General features: G+C 49.5%; 1 protein-coding gene across 1 annotated transcript; it reads left to right on the top strand.

Annotated features, from left to right (window-relative positions):
* Positions 1 to 204: 204 nt before the first annotated feature.
* LOC306841409 (insulin receptor substrate 2-A-like) lies at positions 205 to 12,589 on the top strand. The gene is made up of 2 exons (XM_079371297.1): positions 205 to 4,684; positions 12,433 to 12,589. Exons 1-2 carry the CDS (start codon positions 562 to 564, stop codon positions 12,435 to 12,437), a joined length of 4,128 nt encoding a protein of 1,375 aa, XP_079227423.1. The 5' UTR covers positions 205 to 561; the 3' UTR covers positions 12,438 to 12,589.
* The last annotated feature ends 4,062 nt before the right edge of the window (positions 12,590 to 16,651 follow it).

Below are 16,651 nucleotides of genomic sequence, written 5' to 3'. Positions count from 1 at the left end.
CAAAACTCTGAGCGACGCGATTCGTCAGCGCGATTGACGCAAGGCACTTTAATGCCACGCGGCGGTTGGTTGCCGCGCCTGTCACGGAACGTCAATCACGATGATGAGCCAATCAGAGCCCCCGCTCCTGCCCTCTTTGTTCCCTCCCCTCGTTCTTTCGCGGCGGTGACGCGGAGGGGGTCATGTGTTGTTTGTGCTCTGCCCCCCCCCCTTTTCAGAGATGAACCAGGAGTTACAGGAGGAGGAGGAGGAGAAGCGGACGGATTGCTAACCAAGCTAGCCGGATTCCTCCCGATTACAGAAACTGAACGTGGTCATGTCGGACACGGTCGGCTTCATTTCGTGAAAAAAAACCCCGCTTTTGGATTATCTTGCCTCGTTGCGGAACTGAAAAAGGGGGGGGAGAGGGACTTGTAACTAAGCCGGTTCGTGAGGATTTCAAATCTGAGCCGTTAGCTGGCCTAGCCGAACTCGGGAGCTCGTCTCCCAAAAAAAACAACAAAAAAACAAGAATGGGGATTAGCTCGCTCGTAAAGTGACCTTTGATTGGGATTGTTTTTGATGGCGAATTTCACGAACTACCAGGAAGGTAAGGCAGTGATGTTGATGGTGGAGACGCAGCAGAGGGATGTGGGGACCGCAAACGGGGACGGCTCGGTCGGGGAACCCCCTTCCCCGTTAATTAATATCAGCGGTGCAGGCGGAGGAGGAGGCGGCGGCTCGCGGTTCCATCTACCGCCCTCAAACCACCTCCACCATCAACACCTCAGCCACCATCAACAACAACACCACCACTACCAGCTGGCACCATCCGGGGAAAACATCGCTGAGTCCCCCGGCAGGAAAGCCTCATCTTCGGTTCTCAGCCAGGTACACGCCGCTGAGGACGCCGCCGCCTCTGCTGCCGCGTCTCCTGCCGCTTGCAGCAGCAGCAGCAGCGGCCATGTATACGCGGCTGTGAATGTCGTCAACACCTCGGACGTTGGGGATGATATCCGCAAATTTGGCTATCTGAGAAAGCAGAAACATGGACATAAAAGGTTTTTCGTGCTCCGGGCAGCCAGTCACCTCGGGCCGAGCCGCTTGGAGTATTACGACAGCGAGAAGAAATTCAGGAACTGTCTGCGCTCCGCTGCCGCGGCCGCCGCCAGCGGTGGAGCGGTCGCCCCTTCTCCCCCGAAAAGGGTGATTTACCTCTCCCAGTGCTTCACCGTGAACAAAAGGGCGGACTCTAAAAACAAACACCTCATTGCTCTCTACACTAAGGACGAGTATTTTGCTATTGTGGCTGAAAACGAGCAGGAGCAGGAGGACTGGTACGTAGCTGTCAGCGAGCTTATGAGTGAGGGTAAAAAAGGGCACTTGGACTCAGATGATCTAGATGACGGGTATGGTACTGTGACTCCTGGTACTGTGTTTAAAGAGGTGTGGCAGGTGAATGTGAAACCGAAGGGACTGGGTCAAACGAAGAACCTCACAGGCGTTTACCGGTTATGCCTCTCGACGAAAACCCTTCACCTCGTAAAGTTGAACTCTGAGACGCCGTGTGTTAACCTCCAGCTGATGAATATCAGACGCTGTGGACACTCGGAAAGCTTTTTCTTCATCGAGGTGGGTCGCTCCTCCTCCATCGGGCCCGGCGAGATTTGGATGCAGGTGGACGATTCTGTCGTGGCCCAAAACATGCACGAGACCATCCTGGAGACGATGAAAGCCCTGAAAGCTTTCGCGGAGTTCAGGCCGAGGAGTAAGAGCCAATCGTCAGGCTCCAACCCAATGCCGTTTATCACCACGCGGCGCCACCTCGGCAACCTGCCGCCGAGCCAGACTGGACTTCAGCGGCGGTCGAGGACGGAGTCTGTCGTCGGTACGCCGCCTTCCAGTAAAAGCTCCGGTGCCAGCGGTTACCGCTTCCGAACGTCCAGCGAGGGCGAGGGGACGATGAATCGGCCGTTTCGCTCCGCCACGGGAAGTCTGGTGCACCTCAACTCCACGCGGGCGCATCACGGTCGACAGGACGGGGCGGGAAGCAGCGGGGGCGGAGGCGTGGCGACAGGAAATGCTGGCACCAGCACTGGAAGCGGGCGCTACGTCAGAGCCATCCCCGGCACGTCGTCCACCTACCACGCCCGCTCCGCCTCGCTGCCGGTCTCCCACTTCCCTTCCACCACCAGCCCGGTAAGCGTCTCCTCCAGCAGCGGGCACGGTTCAGTCTCCGACACGCTCACGCGCCCTTCTAGCGCCTCGATATGCGGCTCGCCGTCGGACGGCGGCTTCAACTCCTCGGACGAGTACGGCTCCAGTCCAGGTGACTTCCGGTACTTCCGGGTGAGGAGCAACACGCCAGACTCTCTGGGCAACACGCCGCCAATCAGAGAAGAGAACTGTCTGAACGACTACATGGCGATGGGCTGGAACCGGGAGGTCTTCGGCGGCTCCGGAAACAACAGCGGAGCTGACACGCCGCGGGATGAGAGCACGTCGACAACGGAGGACGAGCGCTTGTCTACTTCGTCGTCGTCGTCGCTAAGGAGGCGGACTCACTCCTTCTCCAGGACCGCAGGCGGAGCAACGGGCGGTTCTGGAGTGGCGGTGTACCAGAAAATGACCCAGACGACCTTCTCCTTAGAGGAGGGGTCCGACATCGTGTTACCGTTCGGGAGCGGGTTGCTCCGCGGCGGGCCCTCGTCCTCCTCTTCCTCCCTCCGCTCCGACTACAGCTCCTGCTCCGAGCACAGCCAGCAGAGCCGTCCCTCCACGCTCTCCAGGACGGAGGCCGCCGGCGGAGAGCGGCCGCCCCTTTCCTCATCCGCCGCCAAGGAAGACAGCGGCTACATGCCCATGATGTGCGGCGTGGCCGCGTCCCCGAGGGACACGCCCACCGACTACATGCCTATGCAACCCAGCTCTTACTCCCACTCCCCGCAGTTCCACAGTCCGGCGTTAGGCCCTCGCTCCGCCCACCTTCAGCCACAATCCTCCTCCAGAGACGCCCACGGCTACATGATGATGCTCCCGGGCGGCGGCGGCAGTTCCCCCTCCCCTGGTCACGCCTCCCCGGGCCCTCATGGCAGCTCCAGCATGGCGGGGGCCGGCGGGAGTGAAAGCATAGCAGAGAGACCTGAGAACGGAGAGTATATGGACATGTCGTACAGCAGCGGCGGCGGCGTTGGCGGCGGGGGGCGAAAGCTCTCCAACGAAGGTTATTACACATCGGGCACGCCTGAGAGCACGCCGAAGTCTTACAGCCCGTATTTCTCCCTCCCTCGCTCCTACAAAGCGCCGACCCGAGAGCGAGATGACAAAGAGTACGGCGAGTACGTCCCGATGAGTTCCCCCGCCAAACCCGTCTTTTCATCCGTCGCCACCGCTTCTTTCTCCACACCCGAGCGAGGCGGAGGCAGCAGCAGCACGTCCTCCACTCCCTCTCACCCGCCGCCACCTTACGGCGCCCACCACACGACGGCGGCGATGGTCGACCGGCGCGTCGTGAGGCCGAATCGCCTCCCCCTGGGCCGGAGGAGCTTCCACGGCCCGCTGCGGGTTAGCGAGCCCCCCGCTGCGTCTGCGGGCACCGCCGCCGCCTCCGTCCCCGCCACCGTCGGCTCGTCCGAGGGGCCCTCCAGTCCCGGAGAGTACATCAACATCGAGTTCGGCGACCACTACCCGCTCCAGCAGCAGCCGCCTGCGTACCCGCTCTCCGCCGAGGATGAGGCGGCGTCTCGTCGCTCCCCTCCTCGGCCCCAATTGCACCAGGACTACATGAGCGTGGAGGTCGGCGCCGACCAGCAGGACGGCGCCGAGTGTCTGGGTAAAAACCAGTCCCCTCGACCCAGCCTTGTGGCCCCCTGGAACCCGCCCAGTTACATCAGACCCCTGGCGAGCAATCCTGGGGTGCTGGCGTCCCCCGGGGTCCCCGCTGGGGGTCACTGGAGGTCGATGGGGGACGATTACACGGACATGACGTTTAACCTCAGCAGAGGAGAGCGGACTCAAACGAGCCCCACGGCCATGCTGCAGCACCTCTGCGTCATCGAGGGACGGTACGGCCACGCCCCCTCCTCCGCCTCGCCCTCTTCCATTTCCCCGCCTCTTCCTCCGTCGAGCCCCGGCAGGGCGGCGGCGGCGGCGACGACGCACCAAACGGAGCCGAAGGTGGTCCGGGCGGACCCTCAAGGCCGGAGGAGACACAGCTCGGAGACGTTCTCCTCCACTTCCTCGTCTAACTCCACGCCCTCTGGAGGAGGCTCCTCCTCCGCCGCCGCCGCCGCCCACCCTTCGCAGGTCAACCCCTCGGCCCCGAATGGATCTTACCTCCAGGAGGGTCCGGCGTCCAGGTGGGCCAGCTCGGCGTCCTTCGACAGTGTTTGGGTGTCGGTGGAGGGTCTGGGCGACCCCCCAGTGCTCCACGCTCCAACGAGAGCTCAGGAGATGGGCTCGTCCTCGGCGGCGGCGGCGGCGGTCGGAGGAGCTCGAATGTGCAGGAACATGTCCGTCGGCTACCAGAACGGCCTGAACTACATCGCCTTGGAGCTGCGGGAGGACGGAGGTAACGCCGGAGCCGGGAGCAGCAACGGGAGCTCGCCGGCTGTGGCGGCGGCGGGGACGGTGCCGCTGCCGGAGAACGGAGCCTACGCCAGTATAGACTTCACCAAATCTGACGGCGTCACCACGACGACAAAAGGTGAGTAAATAAGAGTTTTTATCTGTCGGGCTGGGACGTTTGGTTTGGTCTCTTTTCTGCTTTTTGTGTTTGACGGGAAAATCGTTCTTTTGTTTCCGGCGTCCGTGAAAGAGAATCAGCGCTCCAGATTTATTTTATTTTTCCTTCCTCACTGAAATCCCCCCAAAAAAAAAAAAAAAAAACCCGGAGCGCTGCGAGCTATTTTTAGTGGCATTATATCAATTTGCAGCTCCTCTAAGTGAGTCTATTTTGGATCAGGATCTGTGTGATCTCCACGCTCAGGCGCTCGGAGCGCCGCAGCCAGCCGGCGTCTTTTGAAGGCGGCGTGCGTCCAGGGAGCTGAACGTCTCGTCTACGACGGAGCCGCTTCAGGAAGTGGCACCGACATGCGGTTCATCTTAAGGCCTGTGTTGTGTGTGTGTGTGTGTGTGTGTGTGTGTGTGTGTGTGTGTTTTGAGCCGAGGTTTATCTGAGGTCAAGTGCAGACTGAATCACCCCCCCCAAAAAAAAAAAACCCGTCCCTGACTTCCTGTCTTTGTAGCTGGTTGCTGCCTGTCTGTGCACGTGCTGCTGTTTTCTTTGTGTCAGCATGTGTGTGCAGAGAGAGAGAGAGAGAGAGAGAGAGAGAGAGAGAGTGTGTGTGTGTGTGTTCGAACAGGCTTTTGTCTGCTGTGAGTCACCGGACACGCTTTGTTTTTAAATATCATCTTTTACACAAACAAAAATACTTTTAACACATTTTTTTTAAATTGCTTTGTTAGAATAGTCTATGTGAGGCTTTTATTTTGAAATGGCCTAGCGGGGTTACAGAGGTTGAAGGTTCAAGTCCGAGCCGTGTCCGTCTTTGTCCTCCGTCCTGTCAAATCGAGACAGTAAAATGGTGTGAATTCATGAGGTGAACGCGGCGGTTCGTCATTGTTCCAGTAAACCGACTCGCTGCCACGTTGTTTGCATTGCTCAAAGGCAGAGCGTCGGGCGCTTTGCTTTTTTTTTTTTTTTTTTTTTAAATTGTGTTTTAGTTGAAATGTCGTTCTGTCATGAAAGTCGTGAAGTTTAAAGAGTTTGAGAAAAACGCTGCGTCAGGACTCGGTGACGTCAGAATGATTTCATATGAACTCGTTCAGCGGTGACGCGGGAGTTTTTCCTGCAGATTTAAAGGCACAGCGCTCAGTTCTTCAGGTGTATTGTAGACGTGTGTGTGTGTGTGTGTGTGTGTGTGTGTGTGTGTGTGGAGCAGTCCAGAGGTTATGTCTGCTGCGGCGGTCTTTAGACGCCATGTTTGCACTAAGACAGATGTTTTGACTTCGTTTTCCTCTCCCTCTCTTCTTCTCCTGATCCTCCCTGAATCTCTGCTTCTCTCTCGCTCTCTCTCTCTCTCTCTCTCTCTCTCTCTCTCTCTCTCTCTCTCTCTCTCTCTCTCTGCTTCGTGTGCAGGAGCATGACTCAGGATTGTCTGCGAGCGGCGACTGACTCATTTGTTTATCGTTGAGCTGAACGCAGATGAAAGTGTGTGTGTGTGTGTGTGTGTGTGTGTGTGTGTGTGTGTGTGTGTGTGTGTGTGTGTGTGTGTGTGTGTGTGTGTGTGTGTGTGTGTGTGTGTGTGTGTGTGTGTGTGTGTGTGTGTGTGTGTGTGTGTGTGTGTGTGTGTGTGTGTGTGTGTGTGTGTTTGATCTTTAAAAGAGGTCAAAAAAAGCTGAAGTGCGGCAGCCAGCTCGTCTGTGTTGATGTGTTTACGCTCTGCAGCTCGGCAGGTAGATGTGTGTGTGTGTGTGTGTGTGTGTGTGTGTACGAGCTGAGTCATGGCGGGCAGCCCTTTGATGTGGCGCTGTAAGTGGCGGCGGCGTGTCAAGGCACACAACGGGGCCGGGAGGAAACGCATCATCATCACTCAGGAATGCTCTTCCTCTCAGCTGCGGTGTGAAGCTGATGCAGAAACACCTGGATGCCTCGTCCACAGTGACGAGGGGGCGGGGCTTCATAACGACTCAGGTGCTCGCATCGTTTCAGACCACCGGCCTGCTGAAAGGCCAAATTACAGGTGTAGGTCAATTTTTATTTTTCCTCTGATGTTTTGGTCATTGTGATGCAGGCCTAATGCATTATAAAGGGGGGCGGGGGGGGGGGGGGGGGGGGGATTATGGGTAAGAGCCCACCCTGAGCGTCGTGTGGTCAGGTGGATGTAGAGGTCAGCGCGGGGTCAGGAGAGGAAGTCTTGCTCTTACACGGCTCGGAGACGACTTTTTACAGATGGAAGTGACAACGGTGGGAACCTGCCCTCCCTCTCTCTATCTAGACCCCCCCCCCCCTCTCATTGGGACCTGAGAGGGGGGGGGGTCGGGGTTAGTCAGAGTGTGAGAGAAGATGGCACGAGGCTGCCCTTTCCTCCCCTCGTTCCCACCTCCACCGTCTATATTTACAGCTCTATTTCCAGACTGACATGAATTTATGGTCGTAACAGGACCCCTCCCCCTCCCCCTCCCCCCCTTTGGCGTACAGACCCTCTCTCTTAAATAGACCGATACATGTATATACCCATTACCCACAGATGTTAGAATTATTAACCATCATACATGCACACAGAGCAGTTTCACCCTTCGAAGCAGCTGTTCGAACCGTCACACCGCCAGTGTTCGCCGCTCTCTAAAAAGCCCGATGAAGTTTCACATTTTGCTTTTTTTGTCTAATTGGCGAATAAATCCCGCCGCCTGCTTGATGAGCGCCTTAATTCAAAGTGCTGACATGCTAAGGGGGGGTGGGGGGGGTTTAAACATGGGTGGCCCACCCTGACAAGCATGGGAATCTATAAAGCTGCCAGCGTCGGTGTCCGTCAAGCTAAACGGGGGAATTGATCCCTCAACCTTGCCGGACGAGTCGGCACCGTCTCATTGGTCGGTGCATTCCTGAAGTATGTGACACTTTGAAGAGATGTTTCTCAGAGGATTACATCTCTGCTGGATTGTTTGACCTCGAACGGGTTACGAATGATGATTCCTTTTAATGCAAAAGGCAGATTTTTCGCTCCAGTGATCATCACGCCACCCAGCCGACGTTTCAGAGGCCGCTTTCTCCCCAGCGCTTCTCACTGTTGCTAGGTTACCAAAGCTAACTTCTGCTGCTGCTTCCCCCGCGGTATGAAGAGAAGATCAGCACCTGGAAATTCAACCCTCGAAAGAGACGAGTCAGACGAAGTCGATATCCCCCGCCCCATTCTTGATTCTGATTGGTTGATGAGGGAACGGTGACATTTACAACAAACAAACAAAAAAAAAAAAACAGCTGGCCAATGAAAGCCAATAAAATTGAAAAAATCTGAAACAAGCGAATATTGTCAATGTTGATTTAAAAAAAAAAAAAAAAAAAAGTAGCTGAATTAAATTTTTTTTCAAATTTCAAATTTTTGGGCTTTTTTAATAATTTTTTTTTTTTTATCCTGGAGAGATAGGACAGTGGAAATGGAAATTAGAGAAAGTGAGAGAGTGGCGGGATTCGAACCCGGGCCCGTTGAGGACTGTAGCCTCCATACATGGGCACGCACGCCTCGTCTACATAAAAAATAAAATGTATAAAGCTCGCAGAGTTTTTTTTATAACAGCCGGAGAAACGATCACAGCTTCTCTGAGCTGCTGAAATGTGTCACAGAAGTCATAAAAGTTAGCGGTAATGCTAATAAACTAAATCTGCGGCAGCGGGGGAATGAGTCGTGCAGTGACGTGTCGTCGTCTCGGTAATAAATGGACCTAAACGCCGTGAGCTATGAGCGCTCTCTGTTCCCGCCGTGTACATTTCAAAGGTGCTCCTGGTGAGCGTTACTCGACCACGGAGGCTCCTGTTTCCCTGAAACATGCAGGAACCCCCGTTTCTTCCCCGTCCTCCGTCTTTCATCCCTCCTCCTCTTCCTCCTCTTCTTCCGTTTTACACGTCGTTATGTTGAAGCTGAGATTTCCTGCAGCCTCACGTCGACTTACAGGAATGTGGCGTGAGAGCTCGTTTAATAAGTTACAGCGTGAGCGGCGGTGCGTTCTTCTCGGGGACGGCAGGAACTCCGGCGGGCCACGCGACGGTTAAAAACGAGGGGAAATTGGCCACTGATGAAGCACAGATGGCGTCGTCGTCTTCTCGGACAGATACAGATGTTAAAATAAAAAAAATAAAAAAAAGATAAACCAGATGTAATTAAACTTCCTCCAGGTGCTGCTGACATCTCGCGTTTCCAGAAAGAGGCAGACATGACATCACCGTGACCTCACTCTTTGATCCTCAACCACTGGGGGAAAGAAAAAAAAAAGATTTGCACACGTTGATAGGCGTTGGTAAAATTTTGACTATGCCAAAAAAAAAAAAAAAAAAAAGGAGCCATAGGTCGAATTCGAACCCAAATTTTCTGGCACTTAAATTTTTTTAAAAAAAATAAAAAAGAGCCAGATCAAATTCCCGCCTATTTTCTCTACTCGATCTGTCCTTAAATTTTTTTTAAAAAAAAGCCTGTCGCGTCCAGCTGTCACGCCAGCCCGTGTCAGGTCAACACGTTACGCTCACTGTTCTCTCTCCCATGATGCCTTTCATCTGTTTTCCCAGCTGGGTGAAAGGGGGGTTTAGGGCTGGCCGGCGGGTCGGGGAGGGCACGCACAGAGAGAGAGAGAGAGAGAGAGAGGAACACCTGCCCGTGTTTTAACGCCATAACAAGCTGTAAGCTAATGCAGGTGTTTGGCGAGTTTTTATTTTTTTATTTTTTATAGCCTGAGTCTGTGGCGAATGCGTCTGCATCGCTTGTTTGTTAGTGTGTGTTTTTGAGCCAGGTCGGCTCGGGTCGTTCGGTGTCGTGTCCTCAGAGCGTTGTTTTGATCAAAGTCCTGGACTCGAGAGGAAACCCAGAGACCTCAGACAAACTCGCTCGCTCTTTTTCTCTCTCTCTCTCTCTCTCTCCCTCTCTCCCTCCATCCGTCGACCACAAACACAGAAATCCAACTTTTAGCTTCTCCGTTTAGTCGAGGCCGGAGTTATGTTTGTGTTTCTGTCCTGGTTTCATCCTCCTCTCAAACGTCTCGCATTTCTCAAATTTACAGGATTTTTTTTTTTTAAATCAAGAAATATTTGTTCTGATATTATCTCTTCTTTCTTAAAACAAAAAAAACCATAATTTATAGGAATCCTGATTTACTCTCGTAAGGCGCCTTCGGTTCTTCAATACTCAAGTAGGGAAATGATCAATCATTTTCAAATATACGATATTAAATTATTATTTTTTGTCTCCTGTGAATCACGTCGTACCCACAATCCTCCTCGCTCCGTGTCGGATCGAAGTCGTGATAGCTTGCCTTCATTATTTTAAAGAGGACATATTATCCTCCCTTTTTTTTTTTTTTTTTTTTTTTTTAATATAATCTTTTCAAACAGTCCCCTCTGTGCTCTAAATGAAACATCTGTGTTTCTGAGCTTTGGTTTAAAATATAACAGCAGAGGAGATTTGTGACGCTGTAGAAACCAGCTCTCTCAGAACGCTCCGTTTTGGTGTGTGTGTCTCTTTAAATGCAATAAGCCCCGCCCCCCTGAGTTTTCCAGGTAGACGTCACCCCCTCTGTAGAGACAATAAAAATGGCGGACCTACGCAAACATTTGCTCTAGGCTCTGATTGAATTCAATGGGTGGAGTCACCAGGGGAAGGGGAGGGGCTTATTTAACAGAATCCACCTTGTGATGTCACAAACTGAGAACATTTGAAACGGAGCGTTTTTGTCTGACAGACTTGATAGACACACAGGTTATCCAAATAAATGTTCAAAATGTCCCCTCATCATATGTCCCCTTTAAAAGCTCATCATATCCTGACTACATAGGAGGTCAAGCGTCGTCATGGTGACGGTCATATTGACCACTAATTAGTGGACGATAGAATAAGAGAGTGTCGGTAAAACAAAAGACGAGGTCAAGGGCAAACTTTGCCAGTTAAACAAGACAGAGTGGAGCGTCAGGTGATCCAATAGCAGTTGCTGCTTGAGAGGCCCCGCCCCCCCTCGCTCCCAGGTTGACGGTCGTCTGTGTGTGTAGCAGACGAGTGGCGGTTGGTGCTGATGATGTCGTTGGCAGTCGTTTGTTTTGGAGCGTGCCGAGTCTGTGCACTCTTCTTCTCCTCGTCTTTCTCTCTCTCTCCGTCCGTCCCGTCCCCGTCCCCTCCCCGTCCCCGTCCCTCCCTCCATCCATCCCCGCGACCGCCGCTCAGAGGCAGTGGCATTCCAGCAGTGCCCTTCTGTCAAAGCATCTGTATTGTGGCGTGCTGCTCACATTGTTGTGTCGGACAAAGCCGCGCTCTCAGTGGAATAACCCAGCTGGACGGCGGCCATCGCCAGGGTCATCCGGGGCCGCCGGGCTGCGCCACAACAGCCGACCTGACAGCCCGGAGGCCCGGACACGATAGCGGGGCAGGAAACAAACTTTTTATGTGTGTTTGTGTCTGCTGGCAGCCAGCGGGGGTCCAAAGTTCACGGGCCACGCTCACTTATTTACCCGAACAAACACGCCGTTTGAGCCAAAGTTGGTCAGGAAAGCTCTCGGTGAACGCCACTCACCGACTGTTATATAAAGACCTCGATACTTAATCATCTGTCTGTGATTGTTGTGTTTCATAACCTCTTAGAAAAATGTGTTTTTACATCGATTTATTTCAGTGTTTGCGGTTGTTTTGTTGCCGAGTGATTTCAAACCCTGAGCTGACCCTCGACCCTCGCTTTCATTCTTTGAATTCTTGGCCATCATAAAGTTATTTATAGGAAGTTTTTTTTTTTTTTTCTCTCTCTCACTCACATTAACCCTCAGAAATCGTTCAAGACCGTCTGCGAGCAGGTCGAGTTTTAAAGCCGGACAGATTCAGTAAAAATTGGAACAGAAGAATCGCTTTGTGGTTGAATAGGGATTTTTTTTTTTTTAAATGATAAATATCGCCATGAAACTTTCTCAGTTAATTACTTAGGTAAAAATGAGGAAAAAAAATGTATTGCAAGTTTTTTGTATTTTGATGTTTAAATATGCAAATTAGGCACTGCATAATTAAATATGCGCTAATTTGCATATCTGAACAAACTGAATCAGATGTGTTAAAGACAGGTTCAAAATTCCTTTTTCATTTTCTCGACTTATTACTTTTGCTGTCCTGTAACTCAGAATATCCTGTCAAATAGCCTTTAAAAAAAAATCTGGGGGATTTAAATGTTTATAAATCATGCTTGGGATAATATTTTTAGAAATCCTTCGGTGAAAATCTTCATAATGTCAAAAGGGTGCAAGACTGGAAAGTTTGGTCCTGGTTCAAATCCGACCTGTGGCTGCTCCAATGTCCCGTCTCTAATAAATAAAAAGCCCCAAAATAGATCTATTGTCACAGACTGTCTGAAACCAAAGTGAATGAAGCACCAAATTCATTGTTAGTATATAAATAGACGAGGATTTTTTTTCTTTCCATTCACCCGATGAGATAAACTCTCATTTTTATGACCTTACGTAGCCGTAGACTCAAAGCCAAAGACCGAGTACTCGACAGTCAATCATCTCTGAACCGAAAGGTCGGAGGGTTCGATCTCCAGCTCCTGCAGCTACATGTTCAGTGTGTCTTTTGGTAAGACCCCTTGCTCCCGCTGCTTGGTCAGTGGCGTATGAATTAAGCGTTCCCAGCATAATGATCACCGTCATCAATGAGCTGAGTTGAGTTGCTCAAAGGCTGATTATTTACTTGGTGTTGTTTTTTTCTCTTTTCCCAGACTGAGCAACGAGACTGTAGAGGTTCTACACCCTCCTTCTCCTCCTCATCTCTCCACTCGGGGGCGCTTGACCCCTGCCTGTGACCCTCGCCCTCCGCCACTGGTGACGTCTGACCTCCTCACCGCTCTCTTCTGGATGCAGAAAACAACAACAACATCATAACAGATGACAAAAAAAACTGCTAGCAATTTTTTTTTTGTGTGTATTTCTTTTTTTTTTTGATTTTTGTTTGTTTTATATGCATATCTTGTCCAGTTTTTTTTTTTTTTTTTTTTTTTTTTTTTTTTTTTTTTTTTACATTTCTCCCTCTCACAATCGATGCTGCCAGTTTGAGCTGCTTTTTTTGGGGGGGGTCGGTAGAACTCTAGATGGTCTTATTTTCAAATGCTTCTCCGTACGGTATTTAAAAGGGAGGCTGGATTACTAAGCAAAGGCATTATGGTACAGACTTGGAAACTTTTATAGTGAATTTAATTTAAAATATTTTTTATTATTATTTTTTTTTTTACCCCTTGCATAATCCATCTTCTACACGGTACCAAACAGTTATTACATTGTTGACAAAGTTGAATTAGAAATGTTTTTCTCAATGGATTAGACTCTAAAATGGTACAAGCTCTTGGCTGGATCCAATTTAACCCCCGAGTCGACAAGTGGCATTGCACGAGTACACTGCTTTTGCCCTCTTCTTGTCTGGATTAGGTACAGTACAGACCAGACCAGAAACCTTTGGATTACAATTTCTCGTGGCTACAATTGACAAACAAAGCCAGTTTTGAAATCCATCTGGGGAAAACAGAGTTTTGGTACTTAACGGTCACAGTGGGTAACCCTAAGGCATTATTCCTCATATTCTGTAGCACATGTAATTTATTTTTTGCAATAGGTACAAATATTCTGGTACTCTGTCTGATGGTACTCTAAAGGCAAAGGGAAGAAAGCCGACCACTAATCGAATGCTGGAAGGTTTATTTATTTTTGGTCTGCCTCTTCCACAAACAACTTCGTCAAGCTGACGAGCTTAAAAGAATAGTTCAAGATGTGTGGAAATACACTAGTCATCTTTCTGAGAGTAAGACGAGAAGATTGATACCATACATGTTTGTAATTTACGAAGCTACAGCTAGTAGCTGTTAGCAGTTAGCTTAGCATACCTTAGCATAAAGACCAGAAGCAAGGGAAAAGAGACGGTAAATCCCATATCCCTTTGTAAATTGATATTTGATGCTTTGATTTTTGAACAGGCTGAACCATTTGGCATGTTAGCTATATATATATATATATTCATAAGTTTCATAATTGCTAATTTTGTTACACTTAAAAGAAGAGCTAGTCTAGCTGTTTCCACTTGCTACAAGATGTTTTGCTAATCTTAGCTAACTGCTAGATGTGTCTACAATTACAATTTTATGATTTTAAGAATGCTAATAACCTTCTCATCAAATCCACTGTTCTGTTATCTTGCTGAGAGAGACGCAAGAAGAGTGATACCATATGTGTCTCTGCCAAATCTGGCACCACAGCAAGTTGTGGTTAAACTTAGCTCAGCGTTACATGACTTAGCATAAGAGTTGATGCAAGTGTGAAACAGCTGGCATGCCTCAAATGTGTCAAAAATGAATATAAAACAGCATCTCTAAAGCTCTGTAATTATAAAAAGTTATATATTTTTTTAATGCATTTAAAACCCTATTTGAAAAGAATCATTTTTCTTTCTTGGGGAGGATTACGTGCAGAAGAAATACTAGAATAGAAATATTGTCCCACATCACTTCTTAATTGATGTTGCTAACAAGTATTGCGATTTTCATGAGCTCAGAGAATGCTGACGGTAAATTTTACCTTGCGTATTAGAATAGCGCTAAGCTAAGCTAAGCTAAACTAGACCAACTGCTAGCTGTAGCTACAAACAAAATGTTATACGAGTTAAAGATCTTCTCATCTTACAGAAAGAGCAATTGTTCCAAAAGTGTTTAGCTGTTCTCTTCAAAACAAAACAGCTTGTAGAGGTTTTTTTTTTTTGGGTTTTTTTTGTCAAACTCAGCTGCTAACGCCGATGGATAAAAAAAGGTTGATAGACCATTCTGCTGCATATACATTTCAGTTTTACCTCATACGGTCCGTAGCACAGTTCAGGTTAGCGGGGCTTTCCATACAGAACGGCTCGTCTCCTAATTACATCCGGCTGCCTTTTCTCAATGTTGAATCTAATAAATTAGTTATGACTAACAAGTTGTTATCGGCTTTTCCTGTACAGTTCTTACCAATATACCAAGCAGACGTGAAACACATTTTAGGGCGGGGCCACTTTCCAAAGTGTATCCGCCTTCTTTTCCAAATACGGTCATTTATTTCTAAAACAAAAAGACTGAATGTTTTTGTTCAACTTCGCCAGTGTTGGTTGGTAACACAACCAATAAGTTACCCACAGTCATCGGGGTGTTTTTTGATTTTCACAAATTTTAAAATTCTGGTATCGTATGACAACCCTTTTTTCTTCTCCACTGTCCTGTGTTCTGGCATATGAAACACAGGAACTTGTAGATTAATTCAGGAGCATTTTTGTATGGGAGCGTCACTTTGAACTGTTCCCACTGTAATTGATTGGGTTGTATTGTTTTTAGCATCTTTTCTGTTCAGGCTAATTAGCGCCTGTTTAATGAGTCTAAAAACGGAGGGTAAAAAGTTAGCGCTCAAACATGAGCTTTTGCAGACCCCCCTTTATTCGGCATGTTATTCCCCACTTTCAGACGACTCCATGTTTGTGGAAAGCCCTGGGTCAGTAGAAGGGAAAGTTACACATGTACGCATACAGCTGCAAAAAAGCACAAAGATCAGGCATTGCCCCGTGGATGCAAACACCAGGCCGATGTGCAAACACATGAAAACTCTGCAACCCGGTTCATTGGCATTCACACGCTCACGCACGTCACAAAGACGCGTCACAGTCACGCGGCATCGCCCATGCCTGCACTCATAGCGCGCACACACACACACACACACACACACACACACACACACACACACACAGGGTCACTCCTGCGTTGCCCCGTTGTCAGCGGCTCTTGGTGACGTCTGTAATATTTCACATGCACACACAGACATGTATGCATGCCGCCGTGGTCGTCATCGGCAGTGGGTGACGTAGAGAGAGGTTTCCAGTAACCTGAGCTCGAGTCCCAGGTGCACAGCGCGCCTCATACTTGACCCGTTACACACACACACATACACACACACACACACACACACACACGCACGCCTTTCAGAGTTTAATTCAGAGCTCTGGCGCAGACTGATACGCCCGTATTTAGCGTTTCTACTCTCGCTGCTCTCCCATGACTAAAACCCACGCAACTGTTTTCATGGAAAGAAAAGTGTTCAAACAAAGACTTGACAGCAAACGTGTCCCACGGAAAGCATCGTTTGTTTTTCTCTTCAGAATCCACTCATCTGATGCTATCTTTGCTCTCTTTCTGACTTTTTTTGTTTTTATCAACCCACTTTTCTTCTTGCTTTTAATTTGAATTAATTTGATTTTTTTTTTTTTTTTTTTTGGGGGGGGGGGGGGTTCAGGGGGGGGTGGCAGATGAAAGCTTGTCACTCTCGCTGTGCTTTCTGTGTGGGACTCGTAAGTTGTCAGCCTCCACCTCGCGCAGCAGGGATGCTAATCTGGGAGGGAGGGCGGGAGCTGAGGTGTCTTTAAATAACTGTCGCTTGTTCGGCGGCGCTCTTGGAAGTAGCGGCGGGACGACGGGTGATTGACGGCTTACTTGATGCTCTGAACTGCTCTGATGCGGTAAACTCTGCACATCTGGTGCTTCGTAGTCATCGAAAACATATCTACAATCGCCGTCTGTGACTTAGAAGTTGGTGTAAAGACGAAGGTTAGCCGTTTGGTGCACAGAAGCGTTCTGGAAACAAACTTTGAAGCTGCAAAAATTCAAATTCTTCATGATGCAAAACGTCCTGGCGCTGGTTTTCGCTCAGTCGGTAGAAGAGGTAGCCGATACCCAGAAGCTAGCAGTCCTTGCACAAAAACATTTTAGCGTTATTGGAGAATCAGCGCTCCACCTTCAATCAAAGGCCCTGAAGTTCAGAGAGATGTTTTTATTCTTGGCGCCAGCTTATCATCATCTTCTTTGCACAATTTATATTTTCGTGCACACAAAATATAGAAATATTTTTTTAACACTTTGTGCAAAAAAATCCTGAGAGAGA

The sequence above is a fragment of the Symphodus melops genome, assembly GCF_947650265.1.
Source record: "Symphodus melops genome assembly, chromosome: 20".
Classification (NCBI taxonomy): Eukaryota; Metazoa; Chordata; class Actinopteri; order Labriformes; family Labridae; genus Symphodus; species Symphodus melops.
The sequence above is the reverse complement of the archived record's forward strand: the minus strand, read 5'-3'. Positions and strand labels throughout refer to the sequence as shown.

Coding starts and splice junctions, on each gene's coding strand:
- LOC306841409 (XM_079371297.1), top strand. CDS start 562: ATGGCGAATTTCACGAACTACCAGGAAGGTAAGGCAGTGATGTTGATG.